General features: G+C 39.2%; 1 protein-coding gene across 1 annotated transcript in view; it reads right to left on the bottom strand.

The window, feature by feature from the left end:
• SLC25A21 (solute carrier family 25 (mitochondrial oxoadipate carrier), member 21) overlaps positions 1–20,935 on the bottom strand; it is a 430,630-nt gene that overhangs the window by 43,667 nt on the left and 366,028 nt on the right. Inside the window, exon 4 of the mRNA XM_004681924.2 lies at positions 4,913–4,979. Within this exon, the coding sequence (XP_004681981.1) occupies positions 4,913–4,979 (67 nt within the window). The remainder of the gene's footprint in view (positions 1–4,912; positions 4,980–20,935) is intronic.

The following is a 20,935-nucleotide window of genomic DNA, read 5'->3' as shown; positions in this document are numbered from 1 at the left end:
AAAAAAAAAAAAAAGCAGTGTTCATGAAAATTATCTTTTAATTTCTCACAATTTTACAGCTACAACATGTACAAAATTGTTAAAGAACAAATTAATATGAGCTAATAGGTCTCATCAGCAGTCTAATCAGTAGGTTTTGATGAAGGACTAGAATGAAGTGACTTAGGTTGCTGAGAATAACAAAGCCCTACAGGTCTTTGAATGAGTAGTACATATTCTTACAATCAAACAATATCTGAAACTGAAATCAAATGGCTTTCATTCACCTTGCAATCAAAATGCAATTTACTGAATATAAAGTATTTCAAGAAAGGAAACACTAAAATTATCATTACAGTTTAAAACTGGTATTTACTAAAATCTTCATACATTCAACAAATATCACCCTGGATACTTCCCAAGTTCAAAGCTTAGAAGACATTATACTAGAAGTATATTCTGAGAATTAATAGACTAACTGTTATTTTAATTCTTCTTTATGTAATACTACTCCTTAATGGTTTTCATGGAATATTTTAGTGATTTCTCACAAGTTTGTTCATCTATAGATGTGATAAAAGAAATTACTTCATCATCTAGGATATGAGGTTACACTCTAAGAAAGAAGTTAGGAGGGTCAACATGTAATGAAGCTATGAACATCATGCAAATGTCTGACAATAGAGTTTGAAATCTAATCTAAACCTTAGAATCCAAATTATTTATGCTATGTATAACCTATGTATTGGAACTAGAAACTGGTAGTATGACTACCCCTGCAAGAGGGGCTGTGGCCGGAAGATCGATTACATAGGCCCCTGCTGTGGTTGGGTAGGAGACATTGGAACAGTTTGCTTAGGTCACACAGCCCTCCAGAAAGCACTAAGTTTCATTCAGGCTCACTAAACGATCTAATGACTAAATTGCCCTCCAAGACACTCTTCTGGAACGCACTTCTATTACATGGAAACAGCTTGATTCACTTGTGTTTTTTGTTTAAAAAATGGGATTTAAGCAGTGCTCAGATGAGAACAAATTCCTTTTGGCTCCTCCCCTCAATGCCCTATGGATGTTGAACTCTTCTAGTTTGGCTGGTGGGGGAACAGGTACTATTCCCAGCCCTGTTTGAATGCCAGGTACCATTCCCTTAATCCTTTGGACAACTCTTTTCCGGGTCTTATTAGTTTCCTCAATTCTGAGCTCAGTGTTTGAGCTGTCTCTCTGCAGGTCTTACAAGTTATCTATCTCTTTGGGCAGCTCTCTCTCTTCCAGCACTCTGTCCTGGGAACATTAACTGCCTCGTTATCCCCAGCCTCCTAGCGCATTTTCAACCCAGGAGTTGACTGCCCCTGGGCTTGGACATCCCATCAAGGGAGTAGGTATAGCTGGGGTGATCCATTTGTTTTCTATCACTCCTTGTCCAATGGCTTGAAAACAGTGGTTTCGTATATTTTACTCATTTCATGTACTGCCAAGCAGAGAATAAATCTTATCTCTGTTAACTTTATGTTGGCCAGAAATGCAAGTCTTGACCTTCTAGAAATTATATATAGTAAATACAGGAATTTAGGGGGAAAGGACAGGAATAGCTCCTGGAATAAATTAAATTAATAATTGACATGCATTAATTTAATAGACTTTCTGCTACTCTATCTAGCTGTCTCACACCTCTATCTCATATCAACTCTATATATGCTATATATAGAGAGTCATAGGTGTGGGGATACAGTAGTGAAACAAAACTTTCCACAATGTAATCTTTAATGAGTTGGGTTAGTTCTAGGTAGTCTTTGAGGGTCTGACCATGGAAAATGGTGTTTCTGGACCTGTGAAACTCAAGGACAGATTCTGGAACCTGGAATATGGTGTCTCCTATCTCTGAGGGACAAGAGGTCTCCTTTCCTTCTTTTTTAAAAAAGATTTATTTATTTATTTATTTATTTATTTATTTTTAAGATTTATTTATTTATTCATACAGAACTGGGGTACAGGCCAGAGATGGGGAGGGTGAGAGGATTCACCATGAACAGAGTGGGGAGCAGAACAGGCAGATCAGCGAAGTACACTGCCGAGGGGAGCAGCGGGCGGGTCAGGAGAGGTCTGCCACGTCATGTGGTCACCTCCAGGGCAGGCGGGGATCGAACTCGTGCAGAAGTGGCTTTAGTTTCTCAGTGCAGTGCATTAACTCGCTGTGCCACCAGGGAGGACCTATGCATACAGAACTGGGGGTACAGGCCAGAGGTGCAGGGGCGGTGAGAGGATTCACAGAGATAGAGTGGGGAGCAGAACAGGCAGATGGACGGGGAGCAGCGGGGCAGGTCAAGAAAGGTCTGCCACACCACGTGGGTCACCTCTGGGGCGGGGATCGAACTCGTGCTGAAGTGGCTTTAGCTTCTCAGTGCTGTGTTTATCCACTGTGCCTCCAGGGAGGGCCCCGAAGTCTCCTTTCTTTATTTCCTTCTTTTTTTTTTTTTTTGCTTACTCAATTTTAATTTGGCGTTTCTATAAGAAGGGGGAAGCTTCATTTTTTAACATCAAGAAGTCTTATTATTTTAATGATGACTCACTTCAAAGAATAAAAATTATAGAAAAAAATTAGCAGCATATGTTTTTGATTATATATAGCTAATGATTATAACTGAAGTAATGTCAGTATCAAGGAAGTTACACTATAAATACCTATATAGAATACTCAGGTCATTTATATTTATATTAGGTACGTGTTGTGTGTGTGTGTGTGTGTGTGTGTGTGTATACATGTATATACATATATACATATGCACATATACATATTCTGTGAATTTTTTTCTGACATAAGCTTTGATAACATACAATGAAGCAGTTTATGATGTATGAAATCGTTACAATCAGTTGATTGTTTTTCCTCACAAGTCCTAAGATAAATAACTATAAGAAGAATGTTTTCCAAAATTGTGTTGAAAAACTAGTGCTATCCATCTGGCAAAGATACACTGAACTCCAAGTTATACTTAAAAAGCCAACGTACTTACCATATGTCTCAATAACTTTAAGGTAAAATCTACTTGAAACAAGATGTCTGGGACACATACACCATATCCAGTTGCCCAAAAGTTCATCTGTTAACCATTGTTCTGGCAGGGAACATTGCTTTTTTTGAAAAGAGTCTAACTCAGTTTTGTAAAGCTCAACTTTTTTTTTTTTCTTCCATAAAGGACTGCTCAACATTGATAAACCTTAATCTTCTTAAGGTTTAACTTGTATTCAATATAAAGTATTAAGAAAAAATATTTCAGGGAAAAGTTTAATTGTAATTTACTTTATTTATACATGTAAAACACTGAACAAATGAATATATTATTCTATGGAGACAAAGTGACTTTCCTTTTGAACAGGAACTCTGCTCTGTTTGTTTACTTGGGCAATCTTTTATCAAGTGAAGCCATTTCATAATTCAATTCAGCCCTCTTGTGTACTTTGGTGAACTTTTTCCAGATTCTCTACTGCGATTCAGATTCTTATAATGAAATTTGTATTGAAGTAGTAACATGAAATCACAAAAACTATGGTAACAAAGAAGATGCATTTATAGAGAAAGTATGTTTTAAAGCTTGGCTTTCTGAATTCTAGACCCAAATTAAGTCCTATTAAATTACTGTTTGACATAATGTGAAAATATGGGGTCTGTGTGTATATGTTGGATATTTTATCATAATTTTTAACTCAGTCACTTTCCTAACTTACTGAGTAAAAGCATGTAAGCTTTTACTTCTTACCTTTCAGAAATATTGGGAATACAAATTGAGTAATGCATGTCAAAAAAACTTTATGTAATTATTGAAAAGGAAGTATTTTAGACCAAGTTTATGTTAACCTTATAGTGGAAAGACAAAGCCATTTATGGTTGATGCCAGTGGGGTAGGGCACAGCAATGCCAGGCAGAGTCACTGTGTTCAGAGTTTTGTCTGAGAGAACATATAAAAGAATGATCTTAGTTCTGTCTCCCCTGGAGATCTTGCCAGATCCTATTCACATACCGAACCTGGAAGTAGCACATAACCATCCATATTTATGTGGTTAAAGAGATGGAAATTAGGGTATTGGAAGCAATAATTTTGTGAAAACCAGACAGAGAATTTTAGTAAAAAAGATGGGGGTGATGTTATCATGCCAAATAAATGTGTTGTATGAAAATCATATATAAAAAAAAATACAATATATTGGATTGTTCTGTTCTTATAATGAGAATTATATAGGGAGAAAGATTTTCTGTCTCTCCTCTTCCCTCTTTCTTTCTTTAATAATTATTGCGCCAAAGGAAAATGAATCGCCTTGAGAACAAGTCCAATGTTTTTGTGAAAAACCACATTGCTGCCATGGCTTGATTATGTGAATTTCATTCACTACTGTACATTTCTGTATAATTTTCCCATTAAAAGGAAGTGCTTTTATCTAAAATGAAAAGCTTTGAACCAATGTTGGAGTGATTTGCCATGTCTAGTTATAATAACAGTTAGGCTACATTTTTTTTGCATTAGAATTAAGAGTTTTTATGTTTAATTCACATTAATCTCTTATAGTTTATTGTGAATTTTTTTTTAAATTTAATTTTTTAATTTTTTTTTAAGATTTATTTATTTATACAGAACCGGGGTACAGGCCAGAGATGCGGAGGGTGAGAGGATTCATCAGAGACAGAGCAGGGATCAGGCAGAGCGGGGAACAGGAAGATCGACGAAGTACACTGCTGAGGGGAGCAGCAGGCGGGTCAGAATAGGTCTGCCACGCCATGTGGTCACCTCTGGGGCTGGCGGGGATCAAACTCATGCGGAAGTGGCTTTAGCTTCTTAGTGCTGTGCTTTAACCCACTGCGCCACCAGGGAGGGCCTATTGTGAAATGTTTTAATGATACCACTGTTGCTATAGTCTGTTTTTACTTGATGGGAACGCTTACCTTGACTGCCCTTTTTGGTGTTTCAGCCAAGATGGGTGGCAGGATTCCCTTGTAAAAACCAAACAACCTATTGGAGAAACAAAATATTTCACATAAGTGAAAGGTTTAGGGAAAAAATAATTTTGCCTTTGTTGATGAATAAAGCCACAAATCTTAAAGTACTCCCAATTACTCAAGGTAGTATACCAGTCTGAAGACCTCTTCTATTTTTCTTCTAAAGCACTGAGAATAAACCCTATGTTTATTGACACTATGATGATGAGAAGAAGAAATGCACCATAACTAGAATGCCTTAGCAAGTTGCTAAACAACCTGACTTGCAATCGAAGAGGAAGTGAGCCCTTCTTCCTTGTTTGTGTAGTAGGTAGTGTCAAGTTGTCTGTAGTCTTGCATTTCTTCCCTCGTGATAACCAAATTAAGATAGGATTATACTTGAACCCAGTAGACGAAAACTCTCAGAAGCTAACCAGGTAATGAAACACTTAATTTTAGGGAATTAACATTGTATGGCTATGGAACTTGGGCCCCCAGACCTGCATTTAATTAAGCATAATTAAAAAAAAATTCAAATTTCCTTGACTGAAGAAGATAAGGAAGTGCTGATTACAGGGGCATTATGATGCCGGCAGAAGAAATATCAAAATCCCTTGCTGATGTGTCATTTCACAAAGCCTGGGTCAGCTCTTGTTGCCAATGTTGAGGGACTCCTTTTCACATATTTAGATGATTTTAAAACAGACAAACAAAAGATAAATGAATGCTTATGTTAAGATTTTTTTAGAAGTAAAAATCATCAATTCCTTATTAGATTTTAACGTTAAAAATATGTCTTTCCTAGAATGTAGATATTTTTTAAAGCTAAAAATGTATGCACAGTATATAGTATTCTGTTATTTTTTAAGTTAATCAGTTTTCCTGGTGAACACAAAAGAGGTTACAGGTAAGAGCAGGGTTTAATGGGTCCCTATATTAGGGAGCTTATTTATTATATAGGCTGGAGCTTCACTGACCCTTAGAGTTTCACTATAATTCCCATAAATTGGGTTTTGCTTCTAGTTGTGCCTTTGGAGCAAGAAAGTTAAGAGTCTATTTGGACTAAGCTACTATGCCACCCAACTCAACATGGGGATCTTTTGCTTTTTGAATTACCTAGAACCTCTTCTAAGGAGAGCAAAGGTTTTGTCTTACAGCTTCTAAACTGTCAGTAGGTAACTCCTTGAGGTTTGGTTGTGTTAGGGTGCTTGAGAGAGAGAGATACCAGGGCACACATATTTATTAAGCATATGGATTTCATGAAGAGAAAAGAATCAAATGATCCCCTGATACGGGTTCTCTGCCAACTATTGTTGACTTCATGGATGGTGCTAGCATTATGAATAGGAAGTAAAGCAGACATGTGATTTGAAGAATGGGATTCATGAATTCCTCACTCCCATACCACCTTCCAGTCCGATATCAACTGCTGATGCCTGACATTCTCACATAAGTGCTTTTTCCCTTTAGAGACTTTTAAAATTTAAATACCGTAACTTTTGTATAATTTAAATTTCGTTATAAATTAGTTGAAATGTAATTGACAATTAGTCACCTTGAGAGTGACTAAGCATAGATTGGGGTTGGGTCATTCCAAAAGATTAATGTGATGCTCCTGAATATAAGTTCTATATAATGAGAGATGTTATTATTAGTTCTACTCTTTCTGTGCTGATATTTCCACAAAAGGAAAATTATGCTTGATTGTTAGGGGCAGGGGGAGATTAAGAACTTTTAAGCAAGCAAAGGCTTTAGAGCAGAGTGTTCAGTTAAATAGAGATATTTGAAATGCCATTCAACAGAGAATAGTTAAAGGAAGAACAACTGCTTGGCCTGGAGAAGAAAGATCACAAGGGAGAGATATGTTCAACATGAGGAGCCCTTGAAAGGCAGACATTTAGGAAAGAGATCAGACTTTTCTGTTTCCACATGGTAGAACTAAGAACATCAGAGAGCTGCAACAAAGAAAGACATATTTTTGGCCCAGTAGGGGCTTAATACAAGCAAATACTTTTACTAGTCAGAACTATCAAGAGTTAGAAAAGGCTTTCCAGGAAAGCAGTATGTTTCCCTGTATGGCATGTGATCAGCCAACTAGTAGACTGCTTGCCATGTGACTTATTGAGAGGTGGAATGTGCCCAGCAATGGATGGACTTGATGTTTTTTGAGATTGGTCTATTCCAACCCTAAGCATTTGTTATTCTAAGACAAAAAGAAGGGGATGTGAGAAGGCACTTTTCTGAAGAGACCAACTGTCTTACTTCAAACTCTTTCCTAAAGTAGCACAGTGCTTTTATGGACAAGGATAGAAGTCTTATAAATAACACAGAAGTTCTTCATTTCAAACATGATAGGAGAAACTATTAAAAAGAGGTGTAAGGCAGGAGGGGAGAGAGGCAGCTGGGAAACCATAGGGTTTAATCTGAAAAAGCTGGAAGGTCCATAGTCCTCTGCTTCATGTTGGCAATGCTTCCTTGAAGTGCCCTCCTTCTCTTCCCTCTGATGGTTCTTTTCATTTGCAAGCATCCAACTCCCATCCCCTTGCCTCCAGTCATTCCACCATCTTGAAATTTCTAACAGTGGAAAATGAGGACTATTGACATATCGGCGTTGTGTTCAAAGTTCTTCCTGCAGTAGTAGGTATCCGTGGCATGGTCAGGCTGCCACCTCTTCAGCTGAGAACTGCTCACTTTTTTTTTTTTGGACAGATAAAAAATATATATTTTTTATTACAAAAGTTTATTTTTACATCATTTTGTACATTTCTTTTCCATCTCGATTGTAATCCCCACGGGTTTCCCATCCCCAAGTCACCTGTGTGCCATCACCATAATCCCGTGCCCCCCCCATTTTTGATCCCATTCCCCACTCCACCCCACAAAATGTCTCTGGTATATGGTTGTTCATTATTTTTGTAATTTTCTTGCCTGGTCCATTATACTCCTGCTATGAATGAAACCATCTGGTATTTTTCTTTCTCTTTCTGGCTTATCTCACTAAGCATGATCTTTTCCAGCTCCATCCAAGTTGCTGCAAAAGACATGTGTTTCTCTTTTTTGGTTGCTGAGTAATATTCCATTGCATGTATGTACCACATCTTTTTTATCTAGGCATCTACTTTTGGGCATTTGGGCTGCTTCCATGTTTTTCCAATTGTAATTAAAGCAGCAATAAACATGGAGGTACAGGTATCAATCAGTGTTTTTGTGTCTTTTGGGTAGATACCTAGGAGTGGGATTGCTGGGTCGTAGGGAAGCTCCATGTTTAGCAGTTTGAGGAACCTCCAGTTTTCCATAGTGGTTGTACTAGTTTGCATTCCCACCAGCAGAAAACTGCTCACTTTTTTAAAGCCACTGGAACCAGTGTATGAAATATAGTATGATACTGCCTGTAGGTAGCAATTGATTGGACATTCACTAAGAAAAATTCTGTCACCACCCCAGTTCACCTGATCCAAATGAGACTTAGAGTTTTCCACTAAGACTTTGGAGCTGGAAAAAGAACGGTCAATCTTTTTCTTGTGGTTGAAATTCTAAGATCTACAGCTAGGATATCTATGTCATCATGCTTTCTGACCTTGGAGAAAGTCAACCTGTAGAGAAAAAAATTGGTAGAAGGAAACTACCAATCAGGTACACACAGAAGCAAAATGGAGAAACAGTGTTCTGGTATTGAAGTGTTACTTGGCTGCCAGGATTTCTTTAAACCTTGTTGTATCTTGACTCTTCTTGAATATTGGTATCACCCTTTGCCTTTGATTCTTTGAGATACCCAGCAACATAATTTCCCTGAGTTTCTTTCTTTCTTTCTTTTTTTAACTTATATCTTTTGGAGTTGGAGTTATACTTATGTTCTTATATCTTTGGGATTTTACTTATATCTTTTGGAGTTATTACTTATAACCTAAAATTCTGGATCCAGAAAGTAAGCATTATGGCCCCTATGGCCAAATGGTTGCTGCAGGATGCCCGTGACACACCCTATCCCATGAAGAACCTCTTGGCAGGTAAGATGGGCACTTGGGCCAAGCAGAAGAGTCACACCAAAATGCAGGCAAGAGAATGTGGACAAGTGCTCAAGGAAATGAGCTATTTTCTCATTGGATGAGACAATGACTAAAAGCTTTCCTAATATAAAATGTGATATGCAGACTATAAACACAAAAAGTTATTGTAATGTTTTATAAAAGTTATATTTTTCCCACCCAAGAGCTGAGGTTTATACACGCATGCCAATTGTTTCTCCCCTCCTTGTTCTACCTTGAAATACAGATCACATTGCTTACCAAGACAATAATGAGGGACAATTAGAGACTGGTGACACATATCAAGATGTTCATTGTGCTTCCTTCTCGAAAGCAAACTGTCACATTCCGTCTACCCCTTGGATGAACAGAAAGTGAGGTCGTAACGTGGATGCAGCAGTTCCCCTGGAAAACGCAGTAAGTCCACTCTTCTGGTTTTAAGTTTGCCCCAGGTCAACCAACTGGAGAAATCTTTGAAAGAGGCACAAGCATCTATGCCAGGCTTCCCACAAATCTGTAGTGTGAATTACATGGTAGCCCTTGTATTTCATTTCTCCAGGTTGTTATTGTAAAAATGGCGAGTTTGTTTTCTAACTGTACCAAATAAGAAAATGTTAACCTGGAAGCTTGTGAACTTTTGTTAATAATGTTATTAATGAAAATTGCCAAAATGTTTTGAATACTTGCTATGTACTAGCTACTCTGTCAAGACAAATATATTAGGTAGATGTACATTTTTCAATTTCCTTCAACTCTCACAGCCCTCCTTGAAAGAGGTACATTTATTGCCTTCATTTTGCAGGTGAGGCCCACCGCCTCACTGCCAAACAGGGTTCAGTAACTCAAACCAAATGCCATTGTTCTCATGATCCATGTTCTTGACCAGTGGCTTATACTCTACTGGGGTCTTTTCTTATGATTAAACTTATTTTTAGAAATACTTTGGAAAGAGAAGTTATTTCTGATGCAAAAATATCTTATCACTTCTTATTTTAGTAGGAAGCAGAAAAGACAGTTAAAAATTAGGTTTCTCCCGCGGGGATTACAATTGAAATGGAAAAAAAGTGTACAAAATGATGTAAAAATAAACTTTTGTAATTAAAAAAGAAACTCATTTAAAATTGAAAAAAAAATAGGTTTCTAACCCAATTTCCATTTAATCTCATTTCAAAGTAATATTAAGGTCTGTATTGAGATGAACAAGATCACTTTTTGGTAACAGCTTTTGGGGCACTGTTTATTTTCTAGTTGGGTGAAAAGGAGGAAAACATGTAGGTCCTAGGATAAATTACTCCCCCCAACCCCAGGTAAACTTTTGCCCATAAGAAACATGCCAGGGTAATTCTGTCAGTGTGGGAGAATGACAATGCATATTGAGTAACATGACAAAACAGTGAAATATTTCAATATTAAAATGAAAACAGTTAATACCTAAAAAGTCAGTGGGGAACATTTGTTGACTCAACAGACACTCCCTCTCCTCCTTGTTCCTGGGGATGCAGATATTTCCCATGCTCTGTTTTCAGGAAACAGTGCTTTTCTCCAGTCCAGGGGGTAAAGCAGAATTATTCAAGCCAATCACAGAGGCCCCATTCCCTTGCTAGTGAGTCAGTTAGGCATGGCCATCAGACCCAAACCTTGCCCAGGGACCAGCAAAGACAGATGTAATACTGGAGGCTGTCAATTTCTAGCTTAGGGAAATGAAGCACATGACAAGAAAAGTCCCTTTTTTGCCAAATGTTATCCTAGCTGCACAAGATGCCTGGGTGGCAGCCAGGTGAGCCACCCCTGCCTGCTAGCTGAGGACAGCCAGCAGGAAGAGCGGAGGACACTGACCTCAGTGACACTGTGGGGCTTTTGAGTAATCAATCAACCCTGGCATCTTGCCCCCAGATTTCTGGTTCTGTGAAATTACAAACGAACCTGCATTACTGAAAATGCTTTCAACAATGTCTTCTGTTAGCCTACAGATAAAAGCATTCTGATTCAAATAATTTGTAACACTTCTGGTTCTGACAAAGCCTGAAATCATAATTCTTAAATCACAATAATACTGAAAATAGTTGTTAAAGATTTAGGCCCTCCCTGGTGGCGCAGCGGGTGAAAGCACTTCACTGAGAAGCTTAAGCCACTTCCGCATGAGTTCGATCCCCGCCTGGCCCGGAGGAGACCAAATGGCGCGGCAGACCTTTCCTGACTTGCCCGCTGCTCCCCTTAGCAGTACTTCGTCAATCTGCCTGTTCTGTACCCCACTCTGTGTCTGGTGAATGCTCTCACCCCCCGCATCTCTGGCCTGTACCCCAGTTCTGTACGAATAAATAGATAAATCTTTAAAAAAAAAAAAAGATTTAGCGAAGTGTTTCAATGGAGATTGTGAGACCCACCTTTGAAAATGGTCTTCTGGGGCCTCCCTGGTGGTGCAAGGGGTTAAGTCTCAGCACTACTGAGCTAGCCACAGCCAGAGCAGCATGAGTTTAATCCTTGGCCAGGAAGGTGACCCACATGGCACAGCAGACCTCTCCTGTTCCACCTGCTGTTCCCCTCAGGAGTGTATTTCAGTCAATGTGCCTGTTCTGCTTCCCCACTCTGTCTCTGGTAATCACCTTAACCACCCCCATCCCATACCTCTCGCCTACACCCCAGCTCTCATATGCATACATAAATAAATCTTTAAAAATATAGTCTTTGGTAGTTTCCTCAGGAGCCTATCACATGTGAAAACCCCACCTCCTTTGTATGATTATCTGAACCCCAAACCACAGCTGGAACATGAAGAAGCTCATAAATAAATATGAGGATGAGGTACCAGCTCTCCAAGGCCATTAGATGAGAACGGTCCATATACTAATGAGTTATTGTTCACAAACATAAGTAGACACAGAGCACTGCAATATTGGGCCACATTTGTTTCTAATTGTATAATCAAAACAGGCCTTGTATTACTTATGTACATCTATAAAATGAAGATCAAAACTACATTGCACGTGTTCTTCTCGAAGACACAGCTCACACATAGCTTATTTGAAATACAGATGTGTGCCAAACCCTACAAAATAATTTTACCCCTCATTTCCCCCCACCCACATTGTTAAAGTGTGAAGCTATTTAGCATATTAGGTGACTCCAAGGTCACAGACCAGTCCATGAAAAGATGCTGATTGTATGGAGCAAGGAAATGTGGAATTTCCTGTGTGTTCCAGCTTGTGTCCTGCCTTGGTGGTTCATTTGCAGCAAGTCAAACCTTAGAAGAAGTCTTCCTGCTGTCTCATTACCAGGGTCCAATTTTAGGTTACTCTGTTTAAGGTCCAAATTTGAGTCATTCAAAGAGACTTAATTAAACATCTTTTAACCTGATACAAGCTTTAGCCCACTTGACATTTGGATGGCTTTAAAAAATACTTACTTGTTTTAAGTCAACTACAGAAATCTGAAGATAAGTAAATGATGGATGGACAGATAAGAGCTTGACTAAAAAAAAAAGTAGAGAAATCATGTTCTGTCTGTTCCTACCTTTTCCTCTCTGAGTCACCCCTACATTACTTTTTTGTCATTTTTATGAGTTAGTATGCAAACGTGTTTGCTTAGAAATTTAGCCATATTGCTGGACTGCTCCTATAGGCAGGCTGGGAAATGTCTGAAGTTACTAAGGTAGTAGTAGGCTGGGTTGTGATGTTAGGAGTGAGAACATTGAAATCTTTTCTTTTTTGCAACCAACAAGGAGAAAGCAAATAGTGTGTAAACAGTGTAGCTGCTTCACCACTGACCTTTAGAGGGAATCAAACTCTGTTGTCTGTCAGAAAGGTTATCATGAAACTCACCTAGTAACTGGGAAAATCAAGACCAGGAAACTGTGACCAAAATATCTTCCCAAAGCAAGAGAGGAAAAGGTCAATGTACAAACCTGCTGGCTTTGGAAGCAGAGGCTTTCTCTGGTTGTTGGCGATGAAGTACTTGGGGGCCCAGACTGCTGAGATTCACACCCTAGGTCCAGCCATCACCTTAGAGGACCCCAGGGCCAAGACTCACATTATCTGAGCTGAAAAGGCCAATTATATAAATGATTTCCAAGATGAGATGCCATTTCAAAGCCACCTGCAGCACACACATATGCTGCAGGAGAAGGATGCTTTCACCTGGATCCCACTTCTTTGCCAAAAACCTGGCATTCAGTAAGCATTCAGGGCAGTAATAATACTCACCGGTGAAGCATGAAATAGGAGCGACAGGGAAAGTGACACCAGATCCCCAGTTGGGGAAATTGGAAAGCATTAACACGTCTGTGTACCTAAGCAAGCACAATTACTACATTTTATTTTGTTTCAACAGTCAGGACCTAAATGAACATCACCATTCAGTTCTGTTCTGGGCAGTGATCCAAGCTCATCTTTGGTACAGTTGATTCTGAAGGCTCACAGTCAATCATATCTTCACAATTTGTTCTTTCAGGCTTCAGGCATCCTCCTGATTTCCATTTCTTGTTTGGAAGCCTTGAGTCATCTGTTCTGGCAACAGGACCAACCCAAATCAGTCATTTTCTCCAAATTATATTGAAATAGGGATCTTGCTAGTTTGTTGTTTTCTTCCTCCTTTCTTTCACATAATTTTCCCTTTAAGGATCTCCTAATACAAAGCTGATTGAAGGCATACAATATCCCCTTTCTTCTGCTGTTGTCAAATCCAAGTTTCTTACCCACATGCTGGAGTGCTGTAATTAAAACAATGAGGGCTCACTCAGCCCTGGGTTAGGAGTACTTGGCTTCCATTGCTCCAGATTGATGGGCCGAGGATCCCAGGGCAGAATTCTGGCCCTGACACTATACCTTTAGGGCATTATTCCGACATTCTTTACACTCCACAGTTCTCAGCAGGTCACAGAATCCAAATCTAAGAGTGGGGTTTCATGGCTCGGTTGTTTGAATGATGTAGAATCTGAAGTTCACAAAATTGTTTGCATCCTGGGGCCATCTTGTTTTTTCATTTGTCACTCATTTCCTAGGCCACTTTCATTTAGGCAAAAGAGAGGAAAAGCTAGGTTTTCTCCCAAGGAAATCAAACAAACAAACAAATAGCTCAAAGGAGTGTCACAGATTCTTCTTTTGAAAGCAGCAAATAATCCTCAGAAAGTGCAACATAGTGAAACTTTTAGCTAATATTCTAGCATAAAACTAACAAAAGGTTTCTGTGCTTCAACTCCTATCAGGTCTTTGGGCACAAAAATACATTATTTTTCATTACAGAGAATTAATTGATTTAAGTTTCTGCATATGGTCCTTGGATGCATTTGTTACCCCAAACCATACCACTTTCATTATATGCTCTATGGAGGAATTCTTTAAAGTTTTCCCGAACCCACATTTCTAACTGAACTTTCAGTATGATTTTACTACGACAAACTTTGTTGATATGTCTAAAATAAACTACCACTCTGATTTTCTAAGATACAAGAAAATTAGTTTAGCTGTCAGTATCATTTAGGAGGTAGGTCCATGGCTCCATTCCCTGGAAAGTTGGCAGGATGCTCAATGCACTAAACATGTTGCACGGCTCAGCCCAAGGAAGGCATTAGCATGATATGAGAACCAGAACCCTGATGGAAAATGCTGAGGAGAGAAAACACAAGAGAGATATTTGAGAAGCAACTACGATGGCAAATAATATGGATAAAATGGGGTGTTAATATGCCATTAATCTATAAGTGACGAGACTTACGTAGAGTTCATCATGTATTTCTTTTCAGTGACAGCAGACTACCTTGCTTCTGATGATAAATACATTTCCACTAGGAAATGTCATGTGACCAACAACTATGAAGAAATGGACCACAACTAAACAACAACAACAAAACCCCAAATAACTTTATTATTTCTTGAACTGGGACTAAAATCAAGAAAAAGGACTTTTCATGGAGTCAAAATGACCTTTCCCAGTCTATTCCCAGCCAGTTCTTTGCTGAACACTCCCACCAAGGAAATTGCTTGTTTCATCCTGGCCCCCCACCATTCTTTCAACAGTTTCCTTTTTTTCCTCCCTCCATTGTTTTCTAGCTTCTGTCCCTTATATTTGTGAAGTCGCTTTTATTTTCAATCTTTCAGTAAACTTTGTTGCAAACAGTAGACTAACCACCATTTGCTGGGGTCAAGTGTGAATAGAACAGTACCATTTGCCTCAAATCATCTATGAACTTAAATTTCTAGAAGCAGCTGTTTCTGAGATGGTAGACTGAATCTTGATAGTATATCTGCCTGTGTTAATTGATGTTGCCTTTCCTATTACATTATATGCTTTATACATAGTGACAGTCGGTGAACATCATATTGAATATACTTAATTCAAGTAAGAAATGTATGTACTTATGCATATACATCTGTATATGTGTACACATATATGAATATAGATCCACACACACAGACATGCCCCGTTATCCACATTCTCATGATTTTTGTGTACTTTTACCTGAACAGAGTATTTGTTTTTCACAGGGTTACCATGTTTAATCCAGGTTATAAATTGCTAAACAATGGCCACTCCTGTTCTTTATCACCACCCTCCAGCATTTAGCATTATTTCATTGCTACCTGTCAGTAAAGCCGAAGTGAGGTAGTGGTCAGGGGGGTGGGACCTGTAGCCACACTGTTTCAGCTAGAATTTCAGCTGAGCCATGTGTTAGCTATTTACCCAGTATAAAAAAAATTGGCACAAAAGGTGAGCACATTGATTCATGCAAAATATTGCATTACTGCAGAATAGAGATTTTTTAAAAAAGATTTATTTATTTATGCATACAGAACTGGGGTACAGATCAGAGGTGCAGGGGCAGTGAGAGGTTTCACCAGATACAGGGTGGGGAGCAGAACTGGCTGACTGATGAAGTACACTGCTGAAGGGAGCAGCAGGTGGGTCATGAGAATGTGGATAACGGGGCATGTCTGTGTGAGTGGATTCACATTCATATATGTGTACACATATACAGACATATATTCGTAAGTTCATACATTTCTTACTTGAATTAAGTGGATCACCTCCAGGGTGGATCACCTCCAGGGTGGGAATCGAACTCATGCTGAAGTGTTTTTAGCTTCTTAGTACTGTGCTTTAACCCACTGCGCTACCAGGGAGGGCCCAGAATAGAGATTTTTTAAAAAATGTCAGCCCACTCTACAAGTGCTTATGAAAAATCAGTACATTATTGTAAGTAGTCAGGCTTAATAGCTTGGCGTAGGGGCAGGGCTATATGTGACCACAGCTAGAGCAGAAATTCGTAAAATTCAGCGATGTCCTTCATAAACGGAACTTTACCCAATGTGTGACCCGCTGGCTTAGGAATTTACACCCTGTTTAGAATTCTGCTACAACTAATTCATGCACGTTTGAGGCCAAAGATGTTGTGCAATTAGCTGCACTGAGCAGGCTACTCCCAAGCATAAGTCACATTTGGAAAGGTATTAACTCTTTATGGCTGCCAGTTACTATCTGTAGTTTCCAAAATTCATTTCTTGACGGTCCCCCAGTGGTATTAGAGTTAAATGCAACTGAATATTTGTCTTCACCCCACCAAAGAACAAAAGGCCTTGGAACTTTCATAAGTTACAACTTACAGTCTGATACATCAGAGTTCCAGTTCATTAAACTAGGCTCCAAAGGAATACTACTATCACAGCTTAGACTTCTACTGGAATTGAAACTATTGGGAGAAAACTTAGAGACAAAAATAGCGATTGTACCTAATGCTTTACAACTATTACCCCGTTTAAACTTTAAATGAAAGAGATTCTAGTCTTTCCATCTCACAGACAAGGATGTAGAAATTCATAGAATTTAAATAACTTTCCTACTAGCCAAATAGATGGTATGTGGTGGAGTTGCAGTATACCTCCATTCTTGATTGTTGTGTTTGATCCCCATGGTTTCAGGAAGAATCAGAGTTGATTCACAGTAAACATCATTGAACCTCGTAGTTTTGGTTCTCCTTCCTTGACTGTGCCTGGAGTGCTGGACCCAAGGCTCTGTTTGGTTTCTGGGGAGAACTAAAATGCTGGCTTTTGAATGGAGGAACAGCCAAGCCAGTATTTATAACTCTTTTTGTCATCCAGTGTCCCCTGAGTTGAGCAGATTAAAAAGGTAAGTTATGTGGGATAGTCATGGAGTTTTCTGGATTTATGAGTCAAGCTCTATAAGTAATTTTTTGGGCTTCTGGTCATGAGTAGTCTTCCAGATCACTTCGAGAAATTGTTTCTGTCACATCACATTATTGTCAATGAATAATTAAAGGTAATGATTTTCTACCTAACCCCTTCAGTCAATGTCTTAGAAACTATAAGTTGGATACAATAAGTAGAATTCAGAGCTTTTGAAGAACTTTTCAGAAGACCATAGGGTTTAGTTTTTGGATTTTGTTGATCTGGTGCTTTATTCCAGTCTGGTGACTTTGATTATCACCCATCTGCTGATAGCTGCCAGGCATCCTTACACCATCAGCATTTGACATCTTCACTTGGACATCTAACTAGTGTGTTATGATTAGCACATTCAAAATGAAATCCTGAGTCTGCCTCCACAAACTTGTTCCACCCACAATATTCTCAAGATCGGTTAATGGCAACTCCATCTTCCCAGTCCTCAGGCCAGAAACTTTGAAGACATGCTTTCATCCTTTCTTCCTTTCATTCAAGTCTATTGCCCTGATCTGAACCTAGATCATCTCTCCCTTGAGCCATGGTGGTACCTTCTTAAGTGGTTTCCAGAACAGTCCATTCTCAAAGCAGTGATAGAATTAGCTGATTAAAAGAAACAGTAGATCATGACACTTCTCTGTTCCCAACATCCAATGTCTTTCTAGCTCTCTCAGAGCAAAACCAAGGTTCCTTTAAAGGCTCCAGGAAGTCTCCTCCTAACATAACACGTTACACCTTCTACCTCATGTCCAACTATAGTTTCCTTGATTCACTCCCCTCCAGTCCCAGTCACCTTCATCTTATTCCTTAGAACAGTTACATTCACCCCCCAGGGTCTTTAAATTTAGGACATCCTGTCAGCCACACTCTCCTTCACACATCAGCATGGATCTTATTTACCTCCTTAAACTTCGTACTGATATTTCCTTCTCAGAGAGGCTTGACCTCACTCACCTCTTTTCTATTCAAAATTACCCTCATCTGAATTTTCTACCTGCTTTATTTTTCTTTATAGAACTTATCTCCATCCAACACATTGTATTCCCACTGACCCAGCCTGATTATGCTGAACATATAAAAGTGCAGTTGATATTTTAACCCACTTCAAACTCAATCTCTTTCACTTTCCCATTACATGACATATCTCCTGGTTTCTTGCTCACCTAGACCACTGCAATTGCTATTGATTAGTAAAGTTCTTGGAACTTGATCTGGTGGACAAGAGTAGACCAAAAAATGGCAACTAGGGAAGCCTAGACTTCATGTGAGTTATTATCCCCCTACCTGCTACCAGTTATCAGAGCAAATGCCATTTTTGCTGACTCAATCTGCCTCCCTAATTAATAAGCTAGGGCCACTCTTACCCAGAAAGCCTCTCTGTCAGCAATCAGGACTGAGGACTCAATACCTACCAGTGACAAGTCATCCTGCCGGGAACTATACAAACTCATCTTCAATTCCCTGCACTTGCTAGTGTAGAGTGTATTTCCTTTTTGAGTGAAGGACTGTTAATTGCAGGTGTGCTCCGTGCTGCTGAGATGGCCATCTCTGATCTCCCACACCAGGAAACTTCATTCTTACCAAGAGTCACTGCTGACTGGGGTACCAGGCTTCCTTCCCCAGCCCCTGCTCTCTGCTGGCTGGAGTGATTTTGTTCCTTTAAGGGTTACTTCTTGGTTTCCTCTTTGGTTTACTTAATAACAACACTGAGACAAGCCCCAAATAGATTATTATCTTGCCCACATCTTTTCAAATGAGATTAATATTTCATTCTGCCCCTGTCTATCAAGACTAGCAGTAATCTGGGTTGGCATGAAGCATGTTTCCACTGTTTAAACACTAGAGCAAAATTTAAATGAGAGCATTTTTCTTTTATTTCACTAACAGTCATGTTCTTCGCAGAACAGGTACAACAGGAAGTTGCTCCTGCTGTAAAACAAGCAGGACCACACCTAAGCTGAGCTGAAGAACATAGAAAGGTACTTTCCTTGTGCTGTATGGAGGAAACTAGCAAAGAAGCCAGGCTTCTCTGGAGCTTGGCATGTGATGGACTTTTAGAGATGCAATACTGTGGCTTCAGATTCTGTATCTAAATTGATTATATATTTGACCAAAAAAGATCTGTATAGTCTTTTATTTATACTTCTTGTTATTTATACTTCTCACCAAAACTACTAACTGTCAAGGATTCTTTTGTTCCATGGAGTTTCATGTCTCTCACATACAGTTTATATATTTATTACCACTTAAGCACTGTTTCAGAAGCAGTCACCTATTATCAGCAAGTATTTCTTAAGCTTTTACTCTAAGTCTGGTATTAATTCCCAATAGCACATGTAATTTGGTCACTGGAATAGAAAACATGCCATACAACTCAGTTCATTATCAAGATGATTGACCAGAGCGTGTCAGTCACAACATTCTACTAATCCATGTAATTCACCCAAAAGGCAGGAAGCTATTTTTCTACCATTTATTAGGGAACACTGAGTACTAGAAAAGTTGTATTTGCTTCTGATCTTGGGCAAAAGGCTGAGCACCTGATGATTCGTTTGGATTCAATCTTTGGAATTTGAATTTTTCTCTCCTGTAATATCACTATTTATTCACTCAACAAATAACCAAGTACCTTGGTGCCTAGAGGTGGGCCAGTCATGTCTCTGGTTTAGAGACAGAGCAGTTAGTTATGAGATCTGGAGTAGTTAAATCCATAGAGACAGAAAGCATGGTTGCCAGGCTTTAAGAGGAGCTGGACGAATAAGGGGACAGGAATTTATTGTTCAATGGCTACAGAGTTTCGGTGTAGCAAGATGAAAGGAGACCTGCACAGCAAAGTCACTGTATTTAATGCTGCCAAACTGCTCACTGAAACATGGCTAAAATGGCAATCTGATGTATGCATGTTTTGTCACAATAAATAAAAGATTACATCAGAGAGTGAAGAGGTACCAGGAAAATAAAACAGGCAAGTAACTGGTTACCATGGAGGAATAGAAGGAATCTATTAATTTTGACCAGGTCTCTAAGAAAGAAACCTTCATCGAGAGATGCTTGCTGAGCTTAGGACTTATATCTAGAAGAGGTACCATCTATAGAAAGCAGAGAGAAAATTGAAATAGAGAGCTTGAGGGGAAACAATCACACATCTTAGGAGAAATTAAAGCAACAATGTATAAGCTTTTGCTTTGCTCTTCATGTAAGGGGATGAAGTCCAAAGTAGACTCTCAATCTTAAAAAAAACTTTAAAAATAGTTCATGCTCTTTAGATTCACTCTTCTCCCTTCAGAGAATTTAACACATAGAAGTTACACACTATAAGGGTGCTCAAGATCTAAAATAGAAAAGTCAGTATTAAATATAGAATTATAGAATAACATTCTGGACTAGAAGGGGTCTTCAGTGTCCTCAGCCCCTCTTCTGAAGCTTGATTTTTTTCTGCATCCCTAGAAGCCAGGTCCCACATCCTTTCACTGTCAGTCTGATGCTGAAGAAAGAGCCCTGACATGCCCTGCCCTGCCCTGCCCTCCCCTCCCCTCCCTTTCCTTTTCTTCCTTCCTTCCTCTCTCTTAAAGATTTATTTATTTATGCATACAGAACTGGGGGACAGATTAGAGGTGTGGGGGGTGTGAGGATTCGCCAGAGACAGAGTGGGGAGCAGAAAAGGCAGATTGACGAAGTACATTGTTGAGGAGAGCAGTAGGCGAGACAGGAGCGGTCTGCCGCGCCATGTGGGTTACCTCACTGGTGGAGGATTGAACTTGCACTGAAGCTGCTGCAGCCAGCTTCTCAGTGCT

Source organism: Condylura cristata, unplaced genomic scaffold, assembly GCF_000260355.1.
Source record: "Condylura cristata isolate star-nosed mole 26May11 unplaced genomic scaffold, ConCri1.0 scaffold00013, whole genome shotgun sequence".
Taxonomy (NCBI): Eukaryota; Metazoa; Chordata; class Mammalia; order Eulipotyphla; family Talpidae; genus Condylura; species Condylura cristata.
The sequence above is the reverse complement of the archived record's forward strand: the minus strand, read 5'-3'. Positions and strand labels throughout refer to the sequence as shown.